Raw genomic sequence first — 22,347 nt, 5'->3', positions numbered from 1 at the left:
TCGAGCAACCGTTAATAAAATCGACAAAACAAATTGGTAAGTCTATAAAAATCATACTGCTGATTTAATTGAAGGAGGCTGTCAAGTCATGATGGATAGTTGTGAGTCAGTGGTGAATAGAATGCAAACAGAAATACTGTAGGAGATGTTTTAGTTGAATAGGCCCTGGATTCCTGCATACTATTGCCCCCAAATGGCCTGCTGTGTCTTTTTTATACACTCCTTTGCCGTGCTGTCCATCAGTTCCTGGATCTGTAGCATAGCAATTAATTTCTTCTTGTAAAGTGCTTTAGGATCAGCACAAAACTCACAGTGTATTTTTATTGTACTTCTGGTGAGTGAAGAAAAAGAAAACCCTTTTAATTGTGACAGAACAGAACCAATGTAACAAGTTCAAATTCTTTAGGGAAGACAGACAACTATGCCTAAGAACTAGTCTTAGCTCAGTATTTCCAGTTGCTGCTTTGCAGGAAGAAGTAATTAATCACAAAGTGAAATCTGTTCAAGATTAGCATAAATTGCAGAAAATTGTAAAAGACTCCAGATGGATTTGAATTATTTGGAAAAAACAGACAAAAACACCAAAGGGAATGTTGAGTTAGATGAACACAGACTAATTCCTAGTAAAAAATAAAATCTTTTTATGTGAACGACCAGAATTTTCAAGTCATGACTCTAGGCATGGACATGTCTGCCCAGCACAAGTAAATAGGGTGCTGATGGGCTGTAGATGAAATACATTCTGCCATTTCTATAGAATGCTGACACCCTTACTCCTAGCCCCTCAGTCTGAGCCGAATCACCTCTAAAACCTACAACAAAAAAGCTCTCACTCACAGCAAGGAAGAGATCAGGACTGTGTGCTGCAGTTGCTATGGAAGATGTTGAGGCTTCAAGGTACAGGGAGAAGTGCTTCCTGCCACAGGGAAATGATTTGAACAGTTCATTGCTGCAAAAGGGCCAGGGATGGTGAAGCTCTGTGTCTGGATGGTGTTTAAACATTTGTAACTAATGCCAGTAAAACATTGTCACGTAGTACCTGACAACGTCTCCTGTTGTGTCTTCATGTTTGAAGCTGAAGCACACACACCCTGGTGTCCTATGATTGCAGCTTTAGCAATAATTCCTGTATGAATACAAATACATAAGATGAAGAACTAATATAGCAGAGCATAATACTTTTTTCCCAGTAATGTAAATGGAAAGAAGTTTCAAAGGAGACTTTCTTCCCTGGCCAAGAGAAGCTGCATGACTGGCTCACAGGTTATGGGAAGTTCCTTTTCTTTTGATGGTTGCAGTGGTGGTTGTACATGGGCAGACTACTGGCCCATTTCCAACAGTAACTTGATTCAAATTTAGTGCCCATGTAGGAACCAGGAGAATTTTATTACCTTGATTTAATTCTTCATTTTCTTTACAAGAACATTTATGCCATTCTGCACTTTGGAGAGGTGCAAAGTTAATAGCTTGCTTCTTGTAGATACACTGCAGGGATTTTGTGTTTTTTAAGGGTAATCTGCTATTCACTGCAGTTTATCTGGACCATTAAGACTCCAGTGAAATCAGGCAAAACCTGGCATCTGACATGAGATCTGTAAGTGCCCCCCAGCCCCACTGCACACAAGTTCTGTCCCTGGGGCTCTCCTGTCTCACTGTGCTGTGCAGGGCAGCATGGGCTCCTCCCAGCACCTGTAAAACACCAGGCAATAGCTGGAGAAAGGAGCTTTCTGTGGATCTGTTGGTACGCCTGGTACTGACAAGAGCAGACAGGTAAATACCCGAGCAAGAAACCTCCCTAGTCCTGATTCTTCTCCTTTCGGAGGATAAGAACTAGGGTTGTGTGATTTTACCTTAAATTACTGCCTGTTACTTCCAGTGCTTCCTTCTATGCATGTCCTGAGTCTGCCAGCTGCAGTGTAACAAAAGTAACACTCTAATGACAGCAAAACAAAGGGTGAGAACAGGAGATGTAACAGAAAATGCACCTTTGGTAGCTATTACTTTGAGTTCTCTCTTTTTACACAAGCTGATCAGCTTCAGAGCCTCCGAGCTGCTTTCCCAGTGACTCCCCTGGTGTCTGCTTGCCAGACAATGACTTTTGCTCATCTGGAAGCACTGAACTGATGGCAAGGAGCCTGCCCCCATCTTCCATTGGGGAGGGCTTACCACCACGCTCTGGTGCTGCCTCCTGAGACAGCAGCGGCAGCACCAAGTGCAGCAGATTTGAAGGCCCAACGCTGTGTTTTACTGTGTATCCTTCTCCACAGAGCTACAAACCTTAGCTCAGAACTGAAACTACAGCCTCTCTCTGCAGAGCAGTCTGCCTTGGGAACTGCTTCCAGCGAGCCTGGTTAAAAGCACCTCTGGGTAAAGAGGATGGTGTGATTCCTGTGGGGCACCACAGAAGCTCATTAACTGGGGCAAAAGCAGCAGCCTGCAGAGCTCAAGTGATGCAGGGAGGCTTTCTACAAAAGAAAGGTTTGTCATAGCTCTACTATAGGGTGAGTTTCTGAGTTGGTGAAAAATCTGATACAGACATTTTTACATCAACTGAAACCAGGCATCTGTTCCACTTGTGTTCATGTCTGGCGCAAGCTGAAATGAGAACGCCAGACTGCAACTGCTTAAGGACACCCACAAGAGAGTTTGCACTAACAGAACTAAATTAATTTCAAACAGATTTTAGTTAAACTAGTATAATTATCATGTCTTGACAAGGGTTCAGTCTATTTTTGCATATCTTTTCCCTGCAGAGTGATGATTGCCGCTGACATAAATGGCATAATCGAACTCTGTTTAGCTGAAGTCCATGGCACTTTGTTGAAGTGAACAGGGATTACTCTGGCAAAGCCAAAGTATCTGTCAGGCTGTTAAACATGTTGTGTATTTATGTGTGACACCTTTGGAGTCAGCTAGCTTTGTACTTTCAAAAGGACGAGGACAATAGCTTAAACTGTTTTTGAAAGGCTTTCATACAGTGTCTAAGGAATAAATGTGAAGGGCGGGTAGTAGTTACACTTCAACTAATTCTGATCATCGAAACGATGACATACCTGTGCAAAGCCACTGTGACTGTGGGGAGAATAGATCCTGCAGGCTGGTTTTTTGGGTTGTTTTATTTTTCTTTCAAGAGCATTTGTGAGCAGTGTGATTGTCATGCAGAGGCACGGTGCTGCTCTGACGTATATGGTGTCATCTGTTCTACGCTAATAAATCAGCATCTGCAGCTACCATTGCTGCCTGTCAAATGTGGGTAAAATTGAGCTGTTTGATCTCAGTGCCACTCAAGTGTGTCTGCACGACTGCAAAGATGCACATTATCCCATCTGTTTCCCACAGACCCTCCATCAGGTCGGATGCTTCAAGGTAACAGATCAGACGCAATGAATTCCACTGCAGACAACTGCCTTGGAGGCATCCTCCTGCTTTGTCCCTGCATGTAAAAATTTGACTTAAGAGTAATTTTATTCCTTCACAGCAGGTCATTTAAACCCTGTCCATTCTAGGGAAATGTCTAACTTTGGCTCAGCTCCTTACATGCCAAGGGTTGTCCCCAGTGTGGCCGTTGTCATTAATGTGCCAAGTCACTTCTCTCCAAGCAGGCCTTTACAAGACACTGATGCAATCAACCGCAGCCACTGGTGGCCAGGTTATTTTTGGGCTATTGCTGCCACTTGTCCAGATGGAGCTGAAACAGTGCCAGCCATGATGAGGCTGCTGGGGCAAACGCCAGAGGTGGGAGGTGGGGCAGTGTCCAGAGCACTGGCAGCTCCTGCAGCTGGGATGTGTGGCCTCGCCCAAGTGGGCACCTGCCACACCTGCACTGCTGCTGCAAACCCAGCTGCTTGTGGAATAAAATCCTCTGCTGCACTGGCCACATGCATTTGCCTCAGAAAGACACGTTTCTGTCTATTACCTAGGAAGGGAGAAAAATAAGGCAACCGCAAGTTTGATCTTGAGTGTAATAAAACTAGTTTATTTACACAGTAACATGAATGCCACGGAGTACACAGCAAAGTACCACAGCAAACCAGAGTGTAACTGCCCCTGATCACAAAGGAAGGCTTGAAGTTTATATACTTATTTATATAAAAATGTGTAAATATCAATATGAAGCACCAGATAAAGCAATGCAACCAGGAATTCCAAATACAAATTACCCACAAGAATGGAACTGAAAAAAGAAATTAAAAGAAATTCCCTTATTCAAGGCATGTAAAGAAATCCCATTTATAAAAGTTCACTGATTTTGGAATCCCCAATTTAAAAATAAATTTCCCCCTTTTGTTAAAAACAAGAACATGTTCTTAAATGCTCAGCATAATTAAGTTTTAAAAGAAAAAAACCCAAGGATTTCAACTGCAAAACCTTCTAATACCAACAATCCAAAGGACAAGGAAACAGAAGTTTTGAGTCGTTTTTGAAGAGGTGTTATTTATGAAATTACTATATTAAAATTTACACACTCTTAAAATATATATTATATATACAATATATAATATATATATTTTCAAGCAAAAAGGGGCAAAGAATACTTTTGGGATAAAAAATTCATATACATACATATATATTAAAACATGTCCAGATGCACTCATATATATATATGTATGTATACATATATTTATGAACAAATATTTCTTCCATATAAAAAAAAGCTCCAATCTCTTCTAAATCCCTGAAATCTTCCCCTTAAATTTATGGGAAAAAAAACCAAAAAACCTTTATAGTATGAAGTAAAAACCAAATTCTCAAATTCTGCAGAGTGGTAAAATGCTTATGTACAGGTAAGTTGAGTATTTCATTTCTCACTGGCAACTCTGCTTGATCTGAAAGCATTCTGTGGTTTCCAGGTAAATGCTGAGTGGAGCACCAATGCAAGGAGACTTACAGGAAATTATTTAAATTACATTCTACACCTACTCAAAATCACCATCCTTCTAATACTGCATCCAGGTGAGTAAGAAAATCCGTACAAACGTCTACCAGAAATTCTCTGCAACACAGCAGGGAAAAAGACTTGCTCCTTCTTTTGGAGTTGAGGGTGCCCTTATGAAATTTCTCCCCAGTGTTCTGAAAAGTATTTTTTGTGTATTCTTCGCTTGAAGTCTTTGTAATCCACTATGATTGTTTACAGAATATTTCCACAGGTGTATTTTTATAGAGGTATTTAAAATTCTGTTCTTGACTTCTTTGATGTTATCTTACTGCATAACTAAATCACAATCACATCTCTCTGCGCTGGCTGAAGGGCTTTGATTGTGCTCCAGGTCTTACAGGAGTTTCAGCAGAACCAACACCACCTCTGCAAAATCAGAGTAAAACTGATGGTCTAGTCATGCAGTTAAGTACTGTTTGTACTGAGAAACAGTCAATTCAGAGAAAGGGGGAAAAGAAAGTGCATTAAACGGTCTGACTCAGTTTCTATTGTATCCCTCAGAAAACTTAACATTTATTTAAATAAAAACAGGATCATTTATTTTATATTTACACAAGGATTTGTTATTACAAACAAAAGAAATTAATTTAGATGGGAATCTCAGCACAAGAATTCAGAACCAGATACATTTTATTTCAGCAGCAAATACATGTTAAAATTAAGGACCTACAGTATGAAGCTGCTGAATAAATTCTGCAGGTAGCTGAACCCTAACACACTTATTTTATTTAAATAATATATTTTTCTCTATAACATGTAGGAATTCTCTTGTATTAACATATCAAGATGATCCATTCATACTTTGTGGGTAGGATGTGTGGAGCATAAAAGATGTAAGGTGGAACTTTTTTCTAAATGCTACCTGCACTCTTCTCTGTGGGGCAGCAACATGGTATCCTGGCTGGAGTTACTGATTTCAGCAGTCTGAATACTGAAGTGAGACCAGGCTTCTGTATTTGGACATTCCAGGGGCTCCAAAAGAAAATTCTGGATTCCCTCATTCCTAAAAATTTGTAGGCAAGCTTTTATCAGTAGAGTCTCTTTATATTCACCTGGTTATGCATATTGACTGGATCAGATCTGAGGTTTGACAGATAATTAGTAATAAGTAATTCCCATTTAAGAAATACAAAACTAACCCACTTTCCATATCACCACAGGAGCAGTTCTTGTAGCACTCCTGTTTGAACAGAGGCTTGCATTTCCCACCACAGCCCAGGGGTGGGTGTGCAGCATCTCCACCACCTCCAGCAGGAGCACATTCCCCACTCCCCGCTGCTCCCAGACCAGCGATCCCCCTCGCCAGCACGGAGTCTGCAGCAGATTGTCGCAGCAAGAGGCTTCTCCTGATGCCTGGTCAGGCTGGAACAACTGACTGGGTATCCACTGTTATTCTCCCTGTTCCAGATCCCAAATTTGAAAGCCCAGTTTTGTTACTTCAGGTTTATGCTGTACTACAAGCAACTTAAAAGAACCCGTTCACACGAATCTTACGGAATAGATCAACCCAGTATCATACAAAGTACAGCATTCAATTTTGTAAAGTCTTTTGCATCTTTACATGGACAGTATTATTTCTAGGGCTGTTATGAAAAGAATAAGATTTCCACCAACTGACCAGCTACATTTCAGGTTTTTGACAAGGCACTAAACATTGTGAATCCAATCACTGTGCTCTCTCTGTAATATTAGAGAGGGCTTTAATGGCTCTAAAAGGATCAGAAACCACTCATCATAATTCTTCAAATAAGCATTTGATTTTTCCAGAAATTAGTTTCCACTGGAAAAATCTTTAGAGTTCATGTTAAAAATATTTGAATGACAGCTTTTATTAATAGAAAAATATATATTTACAGTCAATACTGTTATCTTAGATTTGCAGCTCTTCCTGTTTCTTGAGCTCAACTGAAAGTGCGACATTGCTAAAAAAAAATTCAAGATCTGTGCACATATTCAAGTATGTTCTAATAAGCACAGCCAGGGGTTTTGTTCCTGCCATACACAGGATCCTGTTACAAACAGAGCGGGTTTTTTTCCTTTTGCTTAGCAATTATGCTGTAGCATTCTTAGGATTTGTTTACAATCAGTTTAATGCATACATTCTTGTGTACTTACGTGGCACAATCTGGTGCCAGGATGGAGAACCACCACAAACACAGTTGCAATCATCATTTATGGGCAGATCTGCAGAGTCAGCCTCAAGCTCCTCAAGGAAGAACTGAGGCCAGATCAGGTTCGATTACATTGGCCATTCTTTCTTTTTTAAAGAACAAAACCACACAACATTACAAATTGCTAAAGTTTACCCAGTGCTGCACAAGAAAGAGGTTGGTAGTGAACATCTATCCATGCTTGATTATACTGCAGAGCTAAAATGAGTATTGGTTCATCACAAAAGATACAAACCGAAGTTAGATAGCTAGAGATACAAAGGCGTTGGACCAGCTGCATTAATACGTACGGCTGTACAACATTCAAAATCCAACTTTGCATGTGCGTGTTGACATCAAAGTAACAGTGGGAACACGTGTCCCTGAACATGGGAACACCCAGAGGCTTCAAGGGATTGCCCCACTGCAATGCCAAGTGGTCCAAGAGTTACTCCTATGCCTATGTGAGCTAGCTGGAAAGTCAGGTGCACACACACACCACGGAACAAACACAAAACCAGACCACGGAGAACAAGAAGCCCCACTGGCAGCTCAGCACACTGTCACTAATAGCTAGTAGGTAGTACACAAGTGACTTGCCATGCTCGGTGTATGTGAACTATGGGAGCATTGCCCTCCTGTGTCCGGACAAAGCAGGGCTGCACGGAACAGGAGATTCTTTGTAAAGGTTCTTCTACAAGCTGCTCAGCAGTAGTGCAGAAACTTTCTTTCCTGATGTAGAGGAAGAACTTCAACTACACACATTGCACTTGGGCTTTTAATGCACTGTCCTGTTTTTCTGCATCAATGCCACCATCCTAACCTTCTTGCCAAAAAGAGAAAGAAAAACATACATATCACATTAAAATATATTATCCTTATCCTTGCCTGATCCTTCACTGATACAGGTGAATCAAACAAAAGAATAACCAGAAGTTTCAAAAAAATCTTTAGAAAGGTAACAAAGACAGTCTGTACTACGGCACAATCAATGTAGGCTTCCACACGCCACTCAGCTGAGCTCTGAGAGATGCCAGAGAAGAATAACACAGACACGTCAACCCCTCCATGTATGGCGTGGATCCAGAGCTACTCTCGCTGACTTTAAGCCTGCAGGACTGTTCAGTTTCCATGCATGTGGTCCAAGAATGCATATGTTGTATAAAGTGGCTATTTGTTTCAAGGCTGAAGTGAATTGATTCCTCACAGTTTTAACAATTAAAAACGGAACATCAATCCATAAAAAGAACACATGGATATCTGCATTTATGTGCCAGGAAAGTAAAGGAAGGGGCTGCAGATCTAGCATCAGGTAAAGGCTGGTGTGTAAAGTGAACACTGTAATGTACAGCTTTAAAAAATAATACAAGAATTGCACATAGATCCATAGGAGAGAAGCACAGGCTCATAACTACGGCTGTCTGCTTTCCATCACCCGGGTCAGAGTATTCAGGATCGCTTTTCCCTCTGCATCCAGATCCATTCTTCAGAGTAACTTGGGAAACAACTCCTAGCCTACCAATATGAGCAAAGATATTGTCTGTACAGAGGTTCCATGGGAAATGGCTGTTAGGGCACAGAAGGAAGTCAGCAGTGGCCTCTAAAAGTGAAAAAGCTCCTTCAAGTTGAGGTTTTAAAAATTCTCACTGTTCAATCCTCACTAATTCCTGCTCTAGTCCAGAACTCTGTCTGTGATGCTCTTTGAGCTCTTCTGACAACATTCCATTTTTAGGGTGTTGTCGATAGCAACATTAGAAAACACTGGTTACAACAGCAAGAGATGGGCAGGCAAGCACTTCTGCAGGAAATGTGGATCATGATGCTGTTGGTTGTGGCCGCCAAACTTAACAGCTCCCTCAATAATGAAACAGCAGTGTTTTTGCCCCCTTGTTTTTACCCTTCAGAGAACTGTGTCCGCAGTAAAAGTATCTCCATGTTGCCTGTTAGCTACACACAGACAAGCTCTAAACATTTCTATCTCCTGCCATCAAACCTGCAAAGCCAATTTCAGTCTCACTTTGCAGTATGGCATACGTGACAAGAGCAGACCAAAACAAAACAGAAGAGGTGGCTTTTATTTTCATCCCTGATTCATAGCAGTGATTGTCAGAGAAGGCTATGTATGTCCCATCCATTTCAAATCAGGCTTTAGTGCTTTTTGCAATGGAAGGGGAATTTCAATGGTCCACCATGTGTTGTATTGTTCTTGTATAAATGTGGTTATGGCTACAGTACATCAACAGTCCAGACTGGTGAAGGTTGCCTAGGAAACGGGATAGATACAGTGTGCATATTCTGCTTTTTAATGCACAGGTCTCAAGCTAAGGGTAATGGTGCGATTAAGGCAGCACTGATGAAATCGTGGCTCCATGGTTAGAAAGGACATGGGTAGGCAATGAGGCAGAGGAGGAGGGAAGAGGACTGAACACAGGTGCTTACTGCTCACTGACACTTGCCATGGTCAGTGGGAAAACCGCATTCGGGGGGGGAAAGTACAGGTGGTGTAAATATAAGAGAAAGATCAGAACCTGTTTGGTTGAGACCAAAGGAAAGAGGAACACAGCCTGCTTAGGGGGGACTGACTAAGCTGAGAGGAAATGTGTGGTATGTGGAGTGAAAGCAAATGAGTGTTTTGTGGCATGGTGGATAATTCATCTCACATTCACCACTAATCCATCTCTGCTTATGGTCACTGCTACTCACTAATCAATGCTACTTAGGAAATTGCTACCCAGAAGAGGAGGGCAATTTGTTTACTGCAGTGGTAGAAATAGTGGTATCAAAGCTTGCTCTCCTTTTCAACCAGATATGAATCAAGTTACATACTGTCTGATCCAAATGCAGTCGTGTATGTGATCAATCCCTAGCAGGCCTGGCAAAAAAGTAAAGTTTCTGTCATACTTGGTACAGGACGCAATTTCTCCAATTAGAACCTATTTGCTCAGAGTTGCTGGCTTCAATGTCTAGGCTGTTTTGTAACAATTGTACAAAGTGTGAGCCCTAGTGCAGGCTGGAGTGAGGGCTGGGGCAGAGGTGGGGATGCTTCACGAAAAGCAACAGGCTCTACAACTAGTGCTGCTTCATGAGTCTCACAATGCGATGAAGTGAGTCTGTAGTGGCAAAAGCCAGATATTGACAACAAAGCCAGTCTTCCAGAATAATTCCACAGTCCCTCTCCAAGGACTTCTCTGCAAACTTGATCATCAGCAGCGTCCTTTTTATATCAAGCCAGTTCTGAAGTATAGCATCTCTCCGTGAGGGGGTGGAAGATGTACTGAGAGCATGGAACAAGTCCTCACGTGGACCCCAAAGCAAACACTGAAGGATTCCTTTGGCTTCTGATATCAAGATCCTCTCCGAAGGGTTGGGATTCAGCAGGCAGCTGGCAAGTTGTTGAAGCCCTTGAGAGTAGAGGGAACGGCAAGGAATCTTGGGGAGATCAGCACAAGTGTATTCCTTCTCTTTCAGCTCTGGATTCTCATCAAAGGGGTTGGGTAAGTGCAGCATTTCATAGATGAGGATGCCAGTCTGGAACTCATCACACTTCTTGTACTGCGTTGCAGTGATGATTTCTGGAGCCAGGCGGGACTGATCCCGCAGGACCTCAGGATCCACCATATGACTCTTCTGCTTGGCCTGGGAGAAGTTGCTCACAATTAATCTGGCTGGGCAGGCAGTGTTGGGGTTGGGTTCTGTGGCCTCGGGGCTCAGGGCGCTGCCTCCCGGTCTGGAGTGAACCAAGAGCAGGTTCTCCAAGCGCAGGTCACAGTGTGTGATGTGATAGGGCTTCAGGTGCTCGAGGCCCAGGCACAGCTGCAGGAGCAGCAGGCAGACCTGTCTCTCGTACAGGTCGGGGCTCTTGCTGTGGCGGGGCGCAGACTCCCGCACGAAGTCGGCCACCGTCAGCTGCGGGACCTCCCGTGTGATCACCACCACGCGGCTGCGGGGCTTGCTGATGGTGCCCTGCCTGCTGGGGCTGTCCCTGCGGGAGGCCTCTGGGCTGGAGGCAGCGTCTCTGTTCTTCTGCTCAGGTTCTTTCTCCTCTTCTTCCCGCTCTTCTTCCACATCCGGCGCGTCGTCATCCTCCCACGGAAGGAGGCGAACTGGCACTTCTGCAAGGAAATGGCCACAGTCCTGCTGGATGTTGAAGTTGATAGCCAGGCTCTGCCGGATAGACAGGCTGTGGTAATACTGCTGGGATTCCTTAGCCTTGCTCTTACAAATCTGGGGGAAAAAATAAACAGAACAGACATAATTCTTTAATTTCTAAATTCTATATAAATTTTTAATATGTACTTTGTTGATGGGATCTTCTGTCTAGGCCTAAACATGAGCAATGAACTTTTTTTTAATGAATTGACCTTGGCAGACTGTCTTAAGGCACCCAGTTTTCATTGGCTGGTAAGCAACGGTAGAGCAATAAATGCAGGCATCTCTCTCTCTGCATAGATGATCCAATGGAAAGTGCAATTCTGTTTTTTAATCAGAACAGCAGCTGATATATGGCAAATGCACAGCAAAGCTTTTTACAGTTACTTGTTTACCTGTATCATTTTATTGCAAGTTCTCTCAGCCTTGTGTGAAGCTTGAACAAGATAAAAATAATCAATAGCAACAGGGGATACAAAGAAATATGCATGAAGTATTTGACCAAACGCTTGCACATGGCTGAGTTAGCATGGCATAACAAGTCAAGCCCTGTCAGCTGGGTGGCTGATGTTTGCTCCTTGCCCATTGTAACTGGAACTGAAATCCATGAGCTGCAGCAGTGTGTCTGCAGTGAGGGGTGTATGTGTGCATGGCACAGGCTGCTTCCAGGCAGACTTGGCTCAGGTGATGAATGGACAATCAGTAGAGCATGGTACCTTAATTGCTTTCAATCAATTATCAAGATCCAAGATGTGGTTTGGTTTTTTGCCATATATACTGTATTTATGTCCAGAAGTATCTTATTAATATATACATTACCAATAAATCCTTATTAATAGTTTGTGCTCCCATAACGACTGGCAGCTCCAAACCCTGACAAAAGTCACTGGACAAGCCCTATAAGGGCCTCTGTTTCTAAGGCATTAACAGATTAAAATTAAAAACTCAGCTGTCTTGACCTTTGCATATTAACCTTAGTTCTACTAAATTCAGAGAGATCATTCACAGCATGTAAGGTTAAGTGTTTGTTTTAATCTTTTACATGGTTAGAGTCTAAACATTCACTTGCTGTAATGCACTGACAGGTTTTAAGTGCAAAGCTCAGAGAAGAAAAAAGAGGAAGTCATCTCTCTCCAGATGAAGCTACAGCTTCCCTTAGCTCATCTCTGAAACCAAGGAAAGGCAGGTAACTAAGGTCAGTACTTGTTATACACAGTCACCACCAGCAAGAAACCCAGATCTCATCCTAACCCCAAATGGAAGCATTAGGTGACTTTTCTTTCTGTTTCTTATTTTTCCCCTTCTCAGAACTTCTGTAGCGAAGTTATAAACTTACCTTTCAGTAACACACACATAATTTTTTCATATTTTACATGCTATGTGGTTAAGAAATATAAATGGAGATTTAATCTTTTATGGTAGTTGATGAGAAAACTGCACTGTCAGATAACCACAGGAACTCAGACAAAATTTGTACCAACATTCTGATTGTCCTCTTGTCTTTGAAACTCTGCATGTTTCCATACTTCACAAGCACTTACATTTCCCTACTCATTATGTACACTAAAACTGCCTGTTTGCAACTGCCACAAACCCACAAAACTGATTTGAAAAATGCATTTTCTAGTCAATTTTATTTATGAAAGGAAATGTTGATCCTTGCCCTGTTTATACAGTGGCTTTTGCTAATTTAAATTTTCAAATGTCTTTTACCCTGTTAGAGGTGAAGTGAGTTCTCAGTGGCATGTGTGTCCCCGGTCCCTTCTCTCAAGGGTTATACAGGCAAAAATACAGCAATAACCTTTGAATTATACAGAAAAAGAAAATGCCAGCTGATTGTCTTTGAGACTGAAGTTCCCAGATTGATTAAATACTTAATAGTGCACAGAAGACAGAACTAGAAAAGCTCTATAGACAGACTCATATATATGTGTTGAATGTACACACATGCTGTGTATCAAATCTGACTGGGAGAAGAGCTATTAAGGAAAAAAAAATTGTTCCATCTCCTATGCCCTTCAAGTCTATGCCCTTTTTCTTGCACAGCCAGCCGTGGGAATACTCAATTCCAACTGCAGAAAAGGTTCAGCATGTTGTAATTCAGCCTTTAGCTTTTAAAAATACTTAAGTGACCTAATAAAAAAAAAAAAAAAACAACAAAAAACCTCATTCGGAAAGAGTTTAATTTTAAAGTCAAGTTTACTTGCTGATAAAAAATGTTGAGAACCACACTTGGCCTTAACTACTGCACTCTATTTCTTAATCCACAGAGGATTTCTAGTGCCACCAGTCAGCTAAAACTGATATTCTGCTAGGAATATATAATCCACAAAGTATGTGCTCTGAAAACAATACACACATCTCAGTTGGGTCAATATAAGGCTCTTTAAAAAAATTATTGAAAGGATTTCTCCTTGCCAACAAGAAAAGAAAAGCAAAGGAATCAAGACCTTTTCCTAGTTTCTAATTTTAGTTCTAGGCAGCCTCATTTTCCTACTATTTCAGTAAAGTTGGAGATAGGATCTGTACCTCTCAAAATCAGCTTTGGTTTCCTCATTTTAGTAAGCATGGCCTATCCCAGAACTGTGAGAGTACAGAAGCACACTTTCATCCATGCTTTACAGATGTGGTGATGCTTTCTTCTCATTTAGAAATGGCTGCACATCTGCATCCAAAGGCATCCAGCTGTTGGTGCAGAGGATGTTTTTCCTGAGCCAGTGGCCTGCAAGGCCAGTCTCATCCATTTGGTCATCCCTGAGAAACACCTGTCCAGCCTACTAAACCCACCCCAAGCAGTTCTGCTTCTTTATCTTCTTTATTTTTCTTTCCACTAGTCAATCCTAAGTCAACTTTACTTCAAATTTAAGTGACAGCCCTTCTTCTAGCTAACTGGCTAACGATTGATTCCTGATTCCCATCCTTGAATATGATACCTTTACAACTGGGGAAAATGGAACTTTTCCCATCTTGTTTGTTTTTGAAAATACTCAACCCTTACTTCTCCTATCTTTACTCCTAATTCTCTGATTTGTGTTGCTCTTTTCTGGATTCTCCCCCTGTATTACATCTTTCTGAAGAGTGGTACCTATAATGAATTCAGTATTGCAGCTGAGGCCTCTCCAGCATTCAGCAGAACAAAACTTTGTGTCCGATGATCCTCAGAACACTTTGCAGGAAGAATAAGTTACATTACTAACTCCATGTGTTCTTGAAAACATTCAGAGCACTGTCCACTCTAAAGTAGGAAGCCACAGCAGGGACAAACTTTCCCCAAAATCAGTTCTTAAATTTCACGAGGTCTTGCTTCAGACTCCTCTCTTTATCAATAAAACAGAATATAAGTTGTCAACAAATCAGACATTAAATACTAAATAGTATAATAATTAAAACCGGCACTAAAATGACAGCATTCATTAAAAGAGATTTTCCCTCCTTATTGTCCTCTTAAGGAATCTAACCAATATAGGGAAAAAATCTCTAATCCCACAAATGGCCAATAGTGATGGCTTTTGGACACTTCCAGTTCTCTTGTTTAATACAGAGAAGTAGATGGGTACATGAACCTGCATTCAGTATCTACAAAGACAAGAGAGCTGGGACCTGACTTGAGATGTATTTTCTGCTTCTTGCTTTTTGTTTACAAACACCGTGAAGTGAGAAGTGGAAGAGGCAGCTGGGTTATTTCAGGCTGATTAAATTGCTGACTACACAAACACCAAAATTTGTTCACCGGGCAGTCTGCAACTGTCAGGAGGAAGGGAAAGCTGGGCTTTCTGGAGGCAGCACCCAAAGTCAGAGTGTGATAACAAATTAGACACCTGTCTGAATTCATAAAGCAGTTTCTAGAAGACAGACCTGCAGTGCTCTGATGTTCCTGTTCTAGCTTCTCTTCAGGTAAGTCTTGGGGTTTTACACTGCACTATTCAGATTCTTTTACATTGCAGGTTCTACTCAGCAGTCTACTTTATATTACCATTTTGCAATAGAGTAGTAAATACTGGTGTTTAAGACCATCAATAGGTAATTATTCTCACCCAAGCCTTTTGTACTGGAATAACTCCACTATCACCTAAAACTACCATCTGAATGACAAAGATTTAAAACTTTCAAAATTGTTTGAGTTGGAATCTAAGTTATGTGACTGAAGTCAGTATTTACTGACTTAGAAAAAATTTAGGGAACAAATTGTGAAATTTATTGCCCTCCCTAGCAAGTATTTTCAACTGCTAGTAATGAATTGCTAAAGAAGTGCACACAGAGCTGCTTTTCTGCTTGTGATGGTTAATTCTGTGTCAAAGCTGGGAAAAAACATATAGCCTAGTTTCCTTTGCATTTTTAAAACTTTGGTCTGTTCCAGTCATCTACTCAAAAAGATGGAAATCCTGTTGCCTTTTACATATAGAGTATGCTGAATACCTGTTTTTTGGCACAGGAAGAAAAGGTGAAAATACTTTGACTAAAACACTAACACAGAAAGTAGGATCAATGACTCATTTACTGTTTGCTTTAATGAAATACATCCAGCTGAGATATGAAGATATGGTATGTGATAACAGCTGAAAGGAAGGTGTTGATAAGGGCTTAGCCAGCCTTATTTCATGAGCTGATAAAGGGCTGGTTGTTCAAAAGATGAAGCAATGTTGGTGAAAAACCCTTCCATATGATGCAAGAAAGCAATGAGAAAAAAGGAGAGTACAAGTAGGAAGGAATGCAAAGTATCCATGCTCCTTTTCACTGGAATGCACTGTCATCATGTATATTTTCTTTAATGCATCCACATGAACTAAATGTCTGTCACGTTTATAGGGACAGGACAGGTTTCTTTATACCCTGGCATTTCAATTTTCCTCAGTGCTCCTAGCCCAAGAAGCAAGATTTGAACATTCCAGAGCTTCTACAAAATGTTTTGCGTTAGCTTTTCTTCTTCCTTTACGAGTCCCGTGGCCTACAGTGCCATCAGCTGACTCTCACTTTCCCAGCAGGGAATCTCATTTCCACTCTGTCCCATGCATTTCACACGCTGACAGTGAACTTAAAGCACCACGAGTATTGTGGGAAATGAATTTACAAGTGCTGAAAATGAGAAACACAGAAGATCACAAAGACTGTACCATCTGTGCCACTTTGTTGTATTGCACAGAGGGACAACTGCAAATGAAATTCTGTGTAGAATGAAAGCTTGCTAATCCCAAATTGATAGCTTGTTCTTGGCACAACCTTGTTTTCCAAGGAGGCCAGTTTGATCTCTGATTGACCTCATTTTCTTGATCTGGCCTTGGAATACAGCTTTGACTTTCTAATGATGTGCCAAAACACAGAATTCTGTTTTGCTGTGACTGAACTGGGAATGGGCTGGAAGTTGAATGTACATTGCTTTGTTTTGATCTGAAGCACAAAGTTCTGGGACAACCTTTAACAATGCTTCTGACAGGAAGCTCCAGCTGAATTACCAAATAAAACAACTTTAGCACACTGTGACAAACTAAACATGACTAGGAAGTAATTGTCAGCTGCAATACAAAACTGCCAGCCAAGTTCAGCCCAGTGCTGCTTACTTCTGCATTCCCATGTTTTATAGCTGGGACACAAACCCTACCACAAATCCTAAGGTTTTACTGCTAGAAGAACTTCTGCTGCCCTGCAGCAATCAAAGCAATAAATTTGAACTGCTCCTTCTGAGCTCTTTACATCTCTGCAATTCCTGTTACCCCACCTGACCAGCACTGCCACACGTGCCTGTGGCCAGAGACAGCTGGGTTTTATGGCTGTTGTTCTATTTAGACTCTGAATCATGGCTTCTGTGAGTCAGCCTGTGATACTGGACAGTGTCTGCTTTGAGAGTTTAATTCTGAAAGTGGAACCAGTTTATGTCACTGACACACTAGTTATATTGTCTGTTATTCCTTTCGAGTAATCTAAGTTATTTATTTTTTAATAAAAGACGTCCCTACCACATCAGTGCCTTATTCACTTTGTGTCAGGACACTAAGAAGAGAACTCATCCAGTCTGCTGTGTCCAAAGAGCTGTTGCTCTGTGCTGCTTTTACTTTGGTGTAACCTTTTCACCATATATTTGGAATTAGTGATAAGACTGTGGTTTCAGGGGAATGTTTATCCATATTGCCCCAGATCTACCAACAGCTTAGAAGGTGGTACTGCACTTAGGTGAAAGAAAAACACCTCAGGGTCTGGAATTTTATGGAAACCTTTCTTGAAAGGGAACCTACATGTTTCCATTTGAAAAAGTACTTTTCTGATCATGACTTACGTACCGGTTTTATTTCTAATGTTTCAGTCAAAATAATTTCCACATGGCTTCCTGCAGCTATTTTTGCACTGGGTGTTTACTAGCAGGTTAGGTGAGAGTTGAAGCAAAAAGCACAATAAAGTGCTGTGAAACAACACACCCCTATGAATGTTTCCTCTTATATCCACCCCAAAAGAACAAGTTGTGCTAGCTCTCCACCAAATTTATCAGAGCATCTTTTACTGGTGAAAACACCAGAATGGAAAAGTGCACTGGTACATTCACCTCTACAAATCATTCATTGCTCTAAATTTAATTTAGCAGTAGTTAAATGATCAAAGCTGAATTTTTAACAATGCTTTTCTAAATTATATTTTTGGAGATAGAATATTAAAATGCCAATTTTATGTATCAAGACTATTAGCACTGTTTGGGGGTGAATTTCTGATTTTCTACAAAGAGAATAATAATTTTAAAAATCTCATTATGACATTGTTTCTCAGATCTAATAGTAAAAACATAAAACTCTTAAGTTTTTTAAGTTTAAAAACATAAAACTCTTAAATGTCTGAATTGTTAGCCAGTGTTGCTTGGGTAGCTCTGCAAAACTCAAAAGAGCTACATTAATTTACACCATCCAGAGATGTGGCTCCATATACACTTTCAAAATGTATTTCTAAGACTTGATCCAAAATAACAGCAAAACTGTTCTGGATTCAACTGGCACTCCAGTAGTTTTCATCTCACTGCTTTTTCCACCCTGTTTTGGGGACGAGGGATTTAAAGTGGCAGGAAGACACAGGTTATTTGTTGAAGGTAGATTACTATGTAATTTGGCTCACACTAAATGCACCCATGGTAGTAAAAACTAGCATATTTGTTTCAGCTAAATTCCCCAAATCTCTGTGTAATGACACAGCAATCTGTGGTTATGAGCTTTTGGACAAATCTGGTCCTGGACCGATGGCTTATAAGGCAAAGATCAACTTGGGGCCAACACCGTCCTCTATCACATTAAGTGCCCGAGGGATATTTTCAAGAGGAACTTTTCCTCTCATCGTAACACCACAACAGCTCCTGGAGACCTCCAGCTCAAGGATATTTTGTGGATACTTCACTTGCATCTATTACAATGCAATAAACCTTGCTAGTCAGATAACCATTTTTAAGAAACCTGAATTATGAAAAAGAAAATTTAGCACCTATTTGACCATGTTACCCTGCTGTTCTTCCTTCTCTCTGGCTTTCTACATGAGAAACGTATTTCAGAGGACACGAGATAACAGACCAATGACACAGGTCTTGCCTGTCAGGGAATATTTTAAAGGCACCTCTGTGATGTGCAAAGAGATATCACATTAGTGATAACTCAAGCCTGCCCATATAGAAAAATACCACTTTGGGCCCTAGAAGCAATCATTTTGCATCATTGTAATAAAGCAAAACCCTCCAAGCCAGCCACGAGCAATGCCAGATGCTGATTCTGAACCACAGCTGACTGCCACGGTCTGGCTCTCCTTGGCTGCTCTGTACCACTGGACATGGCAGCTCCAAGACATCCATATTTCATTTCACATCTTTTCCAATAAGAAGTCCTTAGTAATTAACGCAATATAAATGGTTAGACCCGGATATCTGCATTACAAAGATACCTCTTCAGGCCTCAGAAAAACATATTAGCTGCACCAATCTTACCTTTCAGTTTTTTATATCTTACTTGTAAACAGTCATGCGGGAGTGGTAACAACATTTTGTTCCTGTAAAGCACCACCCTTGTGAGAATGTGAAATATAAGGAATAACCGCTCAGGCCTCACACATCTGTGTCAGGCAATAAATGTTTTATCTCAGTTTCAACAAGGAGGAGTCAGAAGTTCAGTGATTTACTCAAGGTCACACAGGAAGCCTGACAGTGCTATGAGTCTCAGCTGTCTTTCTCACTATCTTCCTACCAGATAAGCATTGAGAAATGCAGAGATACAGCACTCAGGAAGAGGAACCTATATAAAAGTCCATGAAATAACAATATCTGGTGAGACAGCTGCCAGCTAGGCACTCATACATTAGCAGTAAATCTAGTAAATCTTATTTCTTTAATATAGCTGAAGAATTTATAAGGCAAACACTGGTGGCTAGGCAGAGCTTTTGAAAGGCTGGTAATGAGCACTGGTGAAAATCTAAGACCTTGTATGGGAACAGAAAGGTCTATTACCCTAGAATTTTGATTTAAAATTACATGGCTGTGAAAATAGAGAACTTTTCAATTTCTTAGGAAACCTTTCCTAACTAGGAGTGATGATTTAATTTCCTCTGCATGCAGGTGAATCAAAGGATTTTGTTACTGCGAGTTCCCAAAAAACTGCCGACACACATTAAAAGAATACAGGTTTTCTTTCAAAATGTCCTTAAGCAGTGACCATAGCAAAGACTAAGATGCGCTGACGTCTCTTTCAGTCATTTTGGAGCTGCAATAAACACATGCAATTAAACAGCGGGTACCAATGCCCCGGATGGGTGTGGACAGAAGGAAGAGCCTGTATCTTGGGAGCCTGACTTGTCACCCCTCTGCCAGCAGTAGGCCTATCACTCGGGGATGTGCTGCGGAGTATGGCTGCTGTCACATTTTGCCAGCGATCCCTCGGGTTAGCATTCCTCCAGCCCCTCTCACCTTGACTGCGTAGTTGTTGAGGGGATCCTTCGCGTAGGACGCGGGGTAGTAAACGGCATCGCCCGCCTCGCAGCACGGCTTGTCGCTGGTGAGCCGGAAATCCGACCAGCTGTCCACCCCGAAGCGCAGCTGGTCCTTCTGCCCGGCCATGAACAAGTCTTCACACTTCAGCGCCAGCTTCTTCAGCGAATCCGCGTGCAGGCTCCGGATCTTGCCCACCACCTCCTCTCTGTTTTCGATGCCTCGATAAAGTGCTTGTCTCTGTGGCTTCTGCACGCCTCGGCCCTGCTTGGCCTGCGAGAGGCGCCGCCCCGTCAGGGACTCCATGCTGCTGGAACACCGCTCCTTAATACTGATAGTGGTTAGGCTGGAAACACTGTTCGTCGCTGAGGTGGTTGCCCTCAGTTTCTCTGTCGGCCTGTCCAAGGAATCTCCCGACTCGTTGTCCAGGACCTTGAGCTCCAGGCTGACTGAGGAGCAGGCGCTGCTTGCTTCCCAGTTGGTGTCAATGTCATAGGTGGGGTTGGCCATGATGCACAGGTTGTTCTCCAGAGCCTGCTTCTGGAGATCTCGGGGAGTTGGCTCTGTGTTAGCTCTCAAAATTGTTTTCTTTGGCAGTGGAGGTGGTGTTGGCTGCAAGTTGTTCACTGTTTCCTGGTCTGCCAGCCCTCCAAAGGCAATGGCATCATCCAAAGCTCCCTTGGGTTGCCTGGGCTGTTTCGGAGGGATCATGGCTGCTCTGGACTGCCCTGTGGAATAAGATAATAGTAAGAGAAGATTAAAGTACTTCATATGTGCTGCTCCTGTTGGCACTCTGCAAAGAAGTTTAAGGCAAAAAACCCCCAAAACCCTGACTAGGACCTGCCCCTTCCCCCCAACATTTCAAAAACCCCTAGATACATATAAGAAAAGATGAACTAATTAGAAAGTAAATGACTAAATCATCATCATTATATATCTAATTACATCCAGCCAGTCTTGATTTGACCATGGCATATATAGTGAAATCAGCTTCAGTGCTAGCAGTGCTGCCATTTTACATCCAGCAGACCAATGATAAGAACTGCAAGCAAAAACCAAACCTCAATTCGACGCTTTGGCCAAGTCCAGTTTCAGCAATTACACCCAGTGTCCTATAATTTCTTCTGCAGTCAACTGACTGTAATATTATTCCTTATTTTCTATTCAAATGTGCTAAAACCAAGGGTAGATAACAGTCCATAAAACAATTGGGAAATGCACTAGACAGGCAAAAATCCTATTTCAGAATGGAACCCAGAAACTGCCAGACACAAATAACACAGTTTAGATACTCTGGTGGTCACATAAGGCAGTCAGGATTGCCCCAGCAGATTCACACAGTGAAATCGAGGAAGTTAAGCCAACTTTCACTCAAGTTGACAAGTGTGCTGCCATCAAGAGCAGGATCATATTTTGACAGAAATAGTTTCTACCCTACAATTAAATCTTGTGCCCTCCCCCTGACTGTAACTTCTCTAATGCATTTGCCTTCCTACCTTGCCATAGGTACCTTTGTTGGCAATGTTACGTTCAGAGGTTACCAGACCCGGCTTCATTCAAGAGATTCCAAATGGCAAGTTATGTACACACAGGCTGGGATTTTCTAGTTTCAGACATTTGTGTGAATCCAGGGAAGATAAACTTCCTGTCATGTATTTTGGATGGCTTTTATCAAGGACGTTTATGTTTCATAAGTGCCAGAGTCCTTGGAATCCAGAATAAATAAATGACAATAATATAATAGAGAATAAAAACTAATAAACACACAATACAAATGACCAGCTCACTGCTCTGGGACAAGTAAACTGTTGTTACTCATATCAAGATGAGATCCTTCCAATCAACTGCTATTTTCAGAGGAATTATTTTATAAGCTTTCTACTTCTCCTGGGAGGTTCACTGACTTGTCATGGTAAGGTAGGAAGCCAACTCTGACAGCTGAAAATAGCAGACCTGAAATGGATACTCTGAATAATTGCAGCTGAGCATCTTTTCTAGTAAGGGAACAGACACTACAACTATTTGACTATTTGTAACGTACTGAATCATAAAATAATTTTGGCTGAAAAGACCTTTAAGATCAGAGTCAACTGTTAACCTAACACTAACAAGCCCACGAAATCCTCGTAAAGAGAGGACTAAACTGGAAGACTAGGGGATCTAAGATTCAGATCTGA

At 41.6% G+C, this 22,347-nt stretch overlaps 1 protein-coding gene and 2 long non-coding RNA genes across 5 annotated transcripts in view; 1 reads left to right on the top strand and 2 right to left on the bottom strand.

Annotated features, from left to right (window-relative positions):
• Positions 1-3,957: 3,957 nt before the first annotated feature.
• Positions 3,958-22,347, bottom strand: part of PEAK1 (pseudopodium enriched atypical kinase 1) — a 112,145-nt gene continuing 93,755 nt past the window's right edge. For all 3 annotated transcript variants that reach the window (XM_068204408.1, XM_068204410.1, XM_068204409.1), the window contains 2 exons: positions 20,150-20,898; positions 3,958-11,310 (listed from right to left, as the gene is read on the bottom strand). In XM_068204408.1, coding sequence (XP_068060509.1) covers positions 10,156-11,310; positions 20,150-20,898 — 1,904 coding nt within the window. In that variant the 3' untranslated portion in view covers positions 3,958-10,155. The remainder of the gene's footprint in view (positions 11,311-20,149; positions 20,899-22,347) is intronic.
• On the top strand, positions 11,304-21,951 carry LOC137482172 (uncharacterized). The gene is made up of 2 exons (XR_011003913.1): positions 11,304-12,430; positions 21,677-21,951. It is a non-coding gene; the product is annotated as an uncharacterized lncRNA (long non-coding RNA).
• On the bottom strand, positions 15,594-18,742 carry LOC137482171 (uncharacterized). The gene is made up of 2 exons (XR_011003912.1): positions 18,041-18,742; positions 15,594-18,009 (listed from the first exon to the last, which is right to left on the bottom strand). It is a non-coding gene; the product is annotated as an uncharacterized lncRNA (long non-coding RNA).

The sequence above is a fragment of the Anomalospiza imberbis genome, chromosome 13 (genome assembly GCF_031753505.1).
Source record: "Anomalospiza imberbis isolate Cuckoo-Finch-1a 21T00152 chromosome 13, ASM3175350v1, whole genome shotgun sequence".
NCBI lineage: Eukaryota > Metazoa > Chordata > Aves > Passeriformes > Viduidae > Anomalospiza > Anomalospiza imberbis.
Note: the sequence above shows the minus strand (reverse complement) of the source record. Positions and strands in the feature narration are given on the sequence as shown.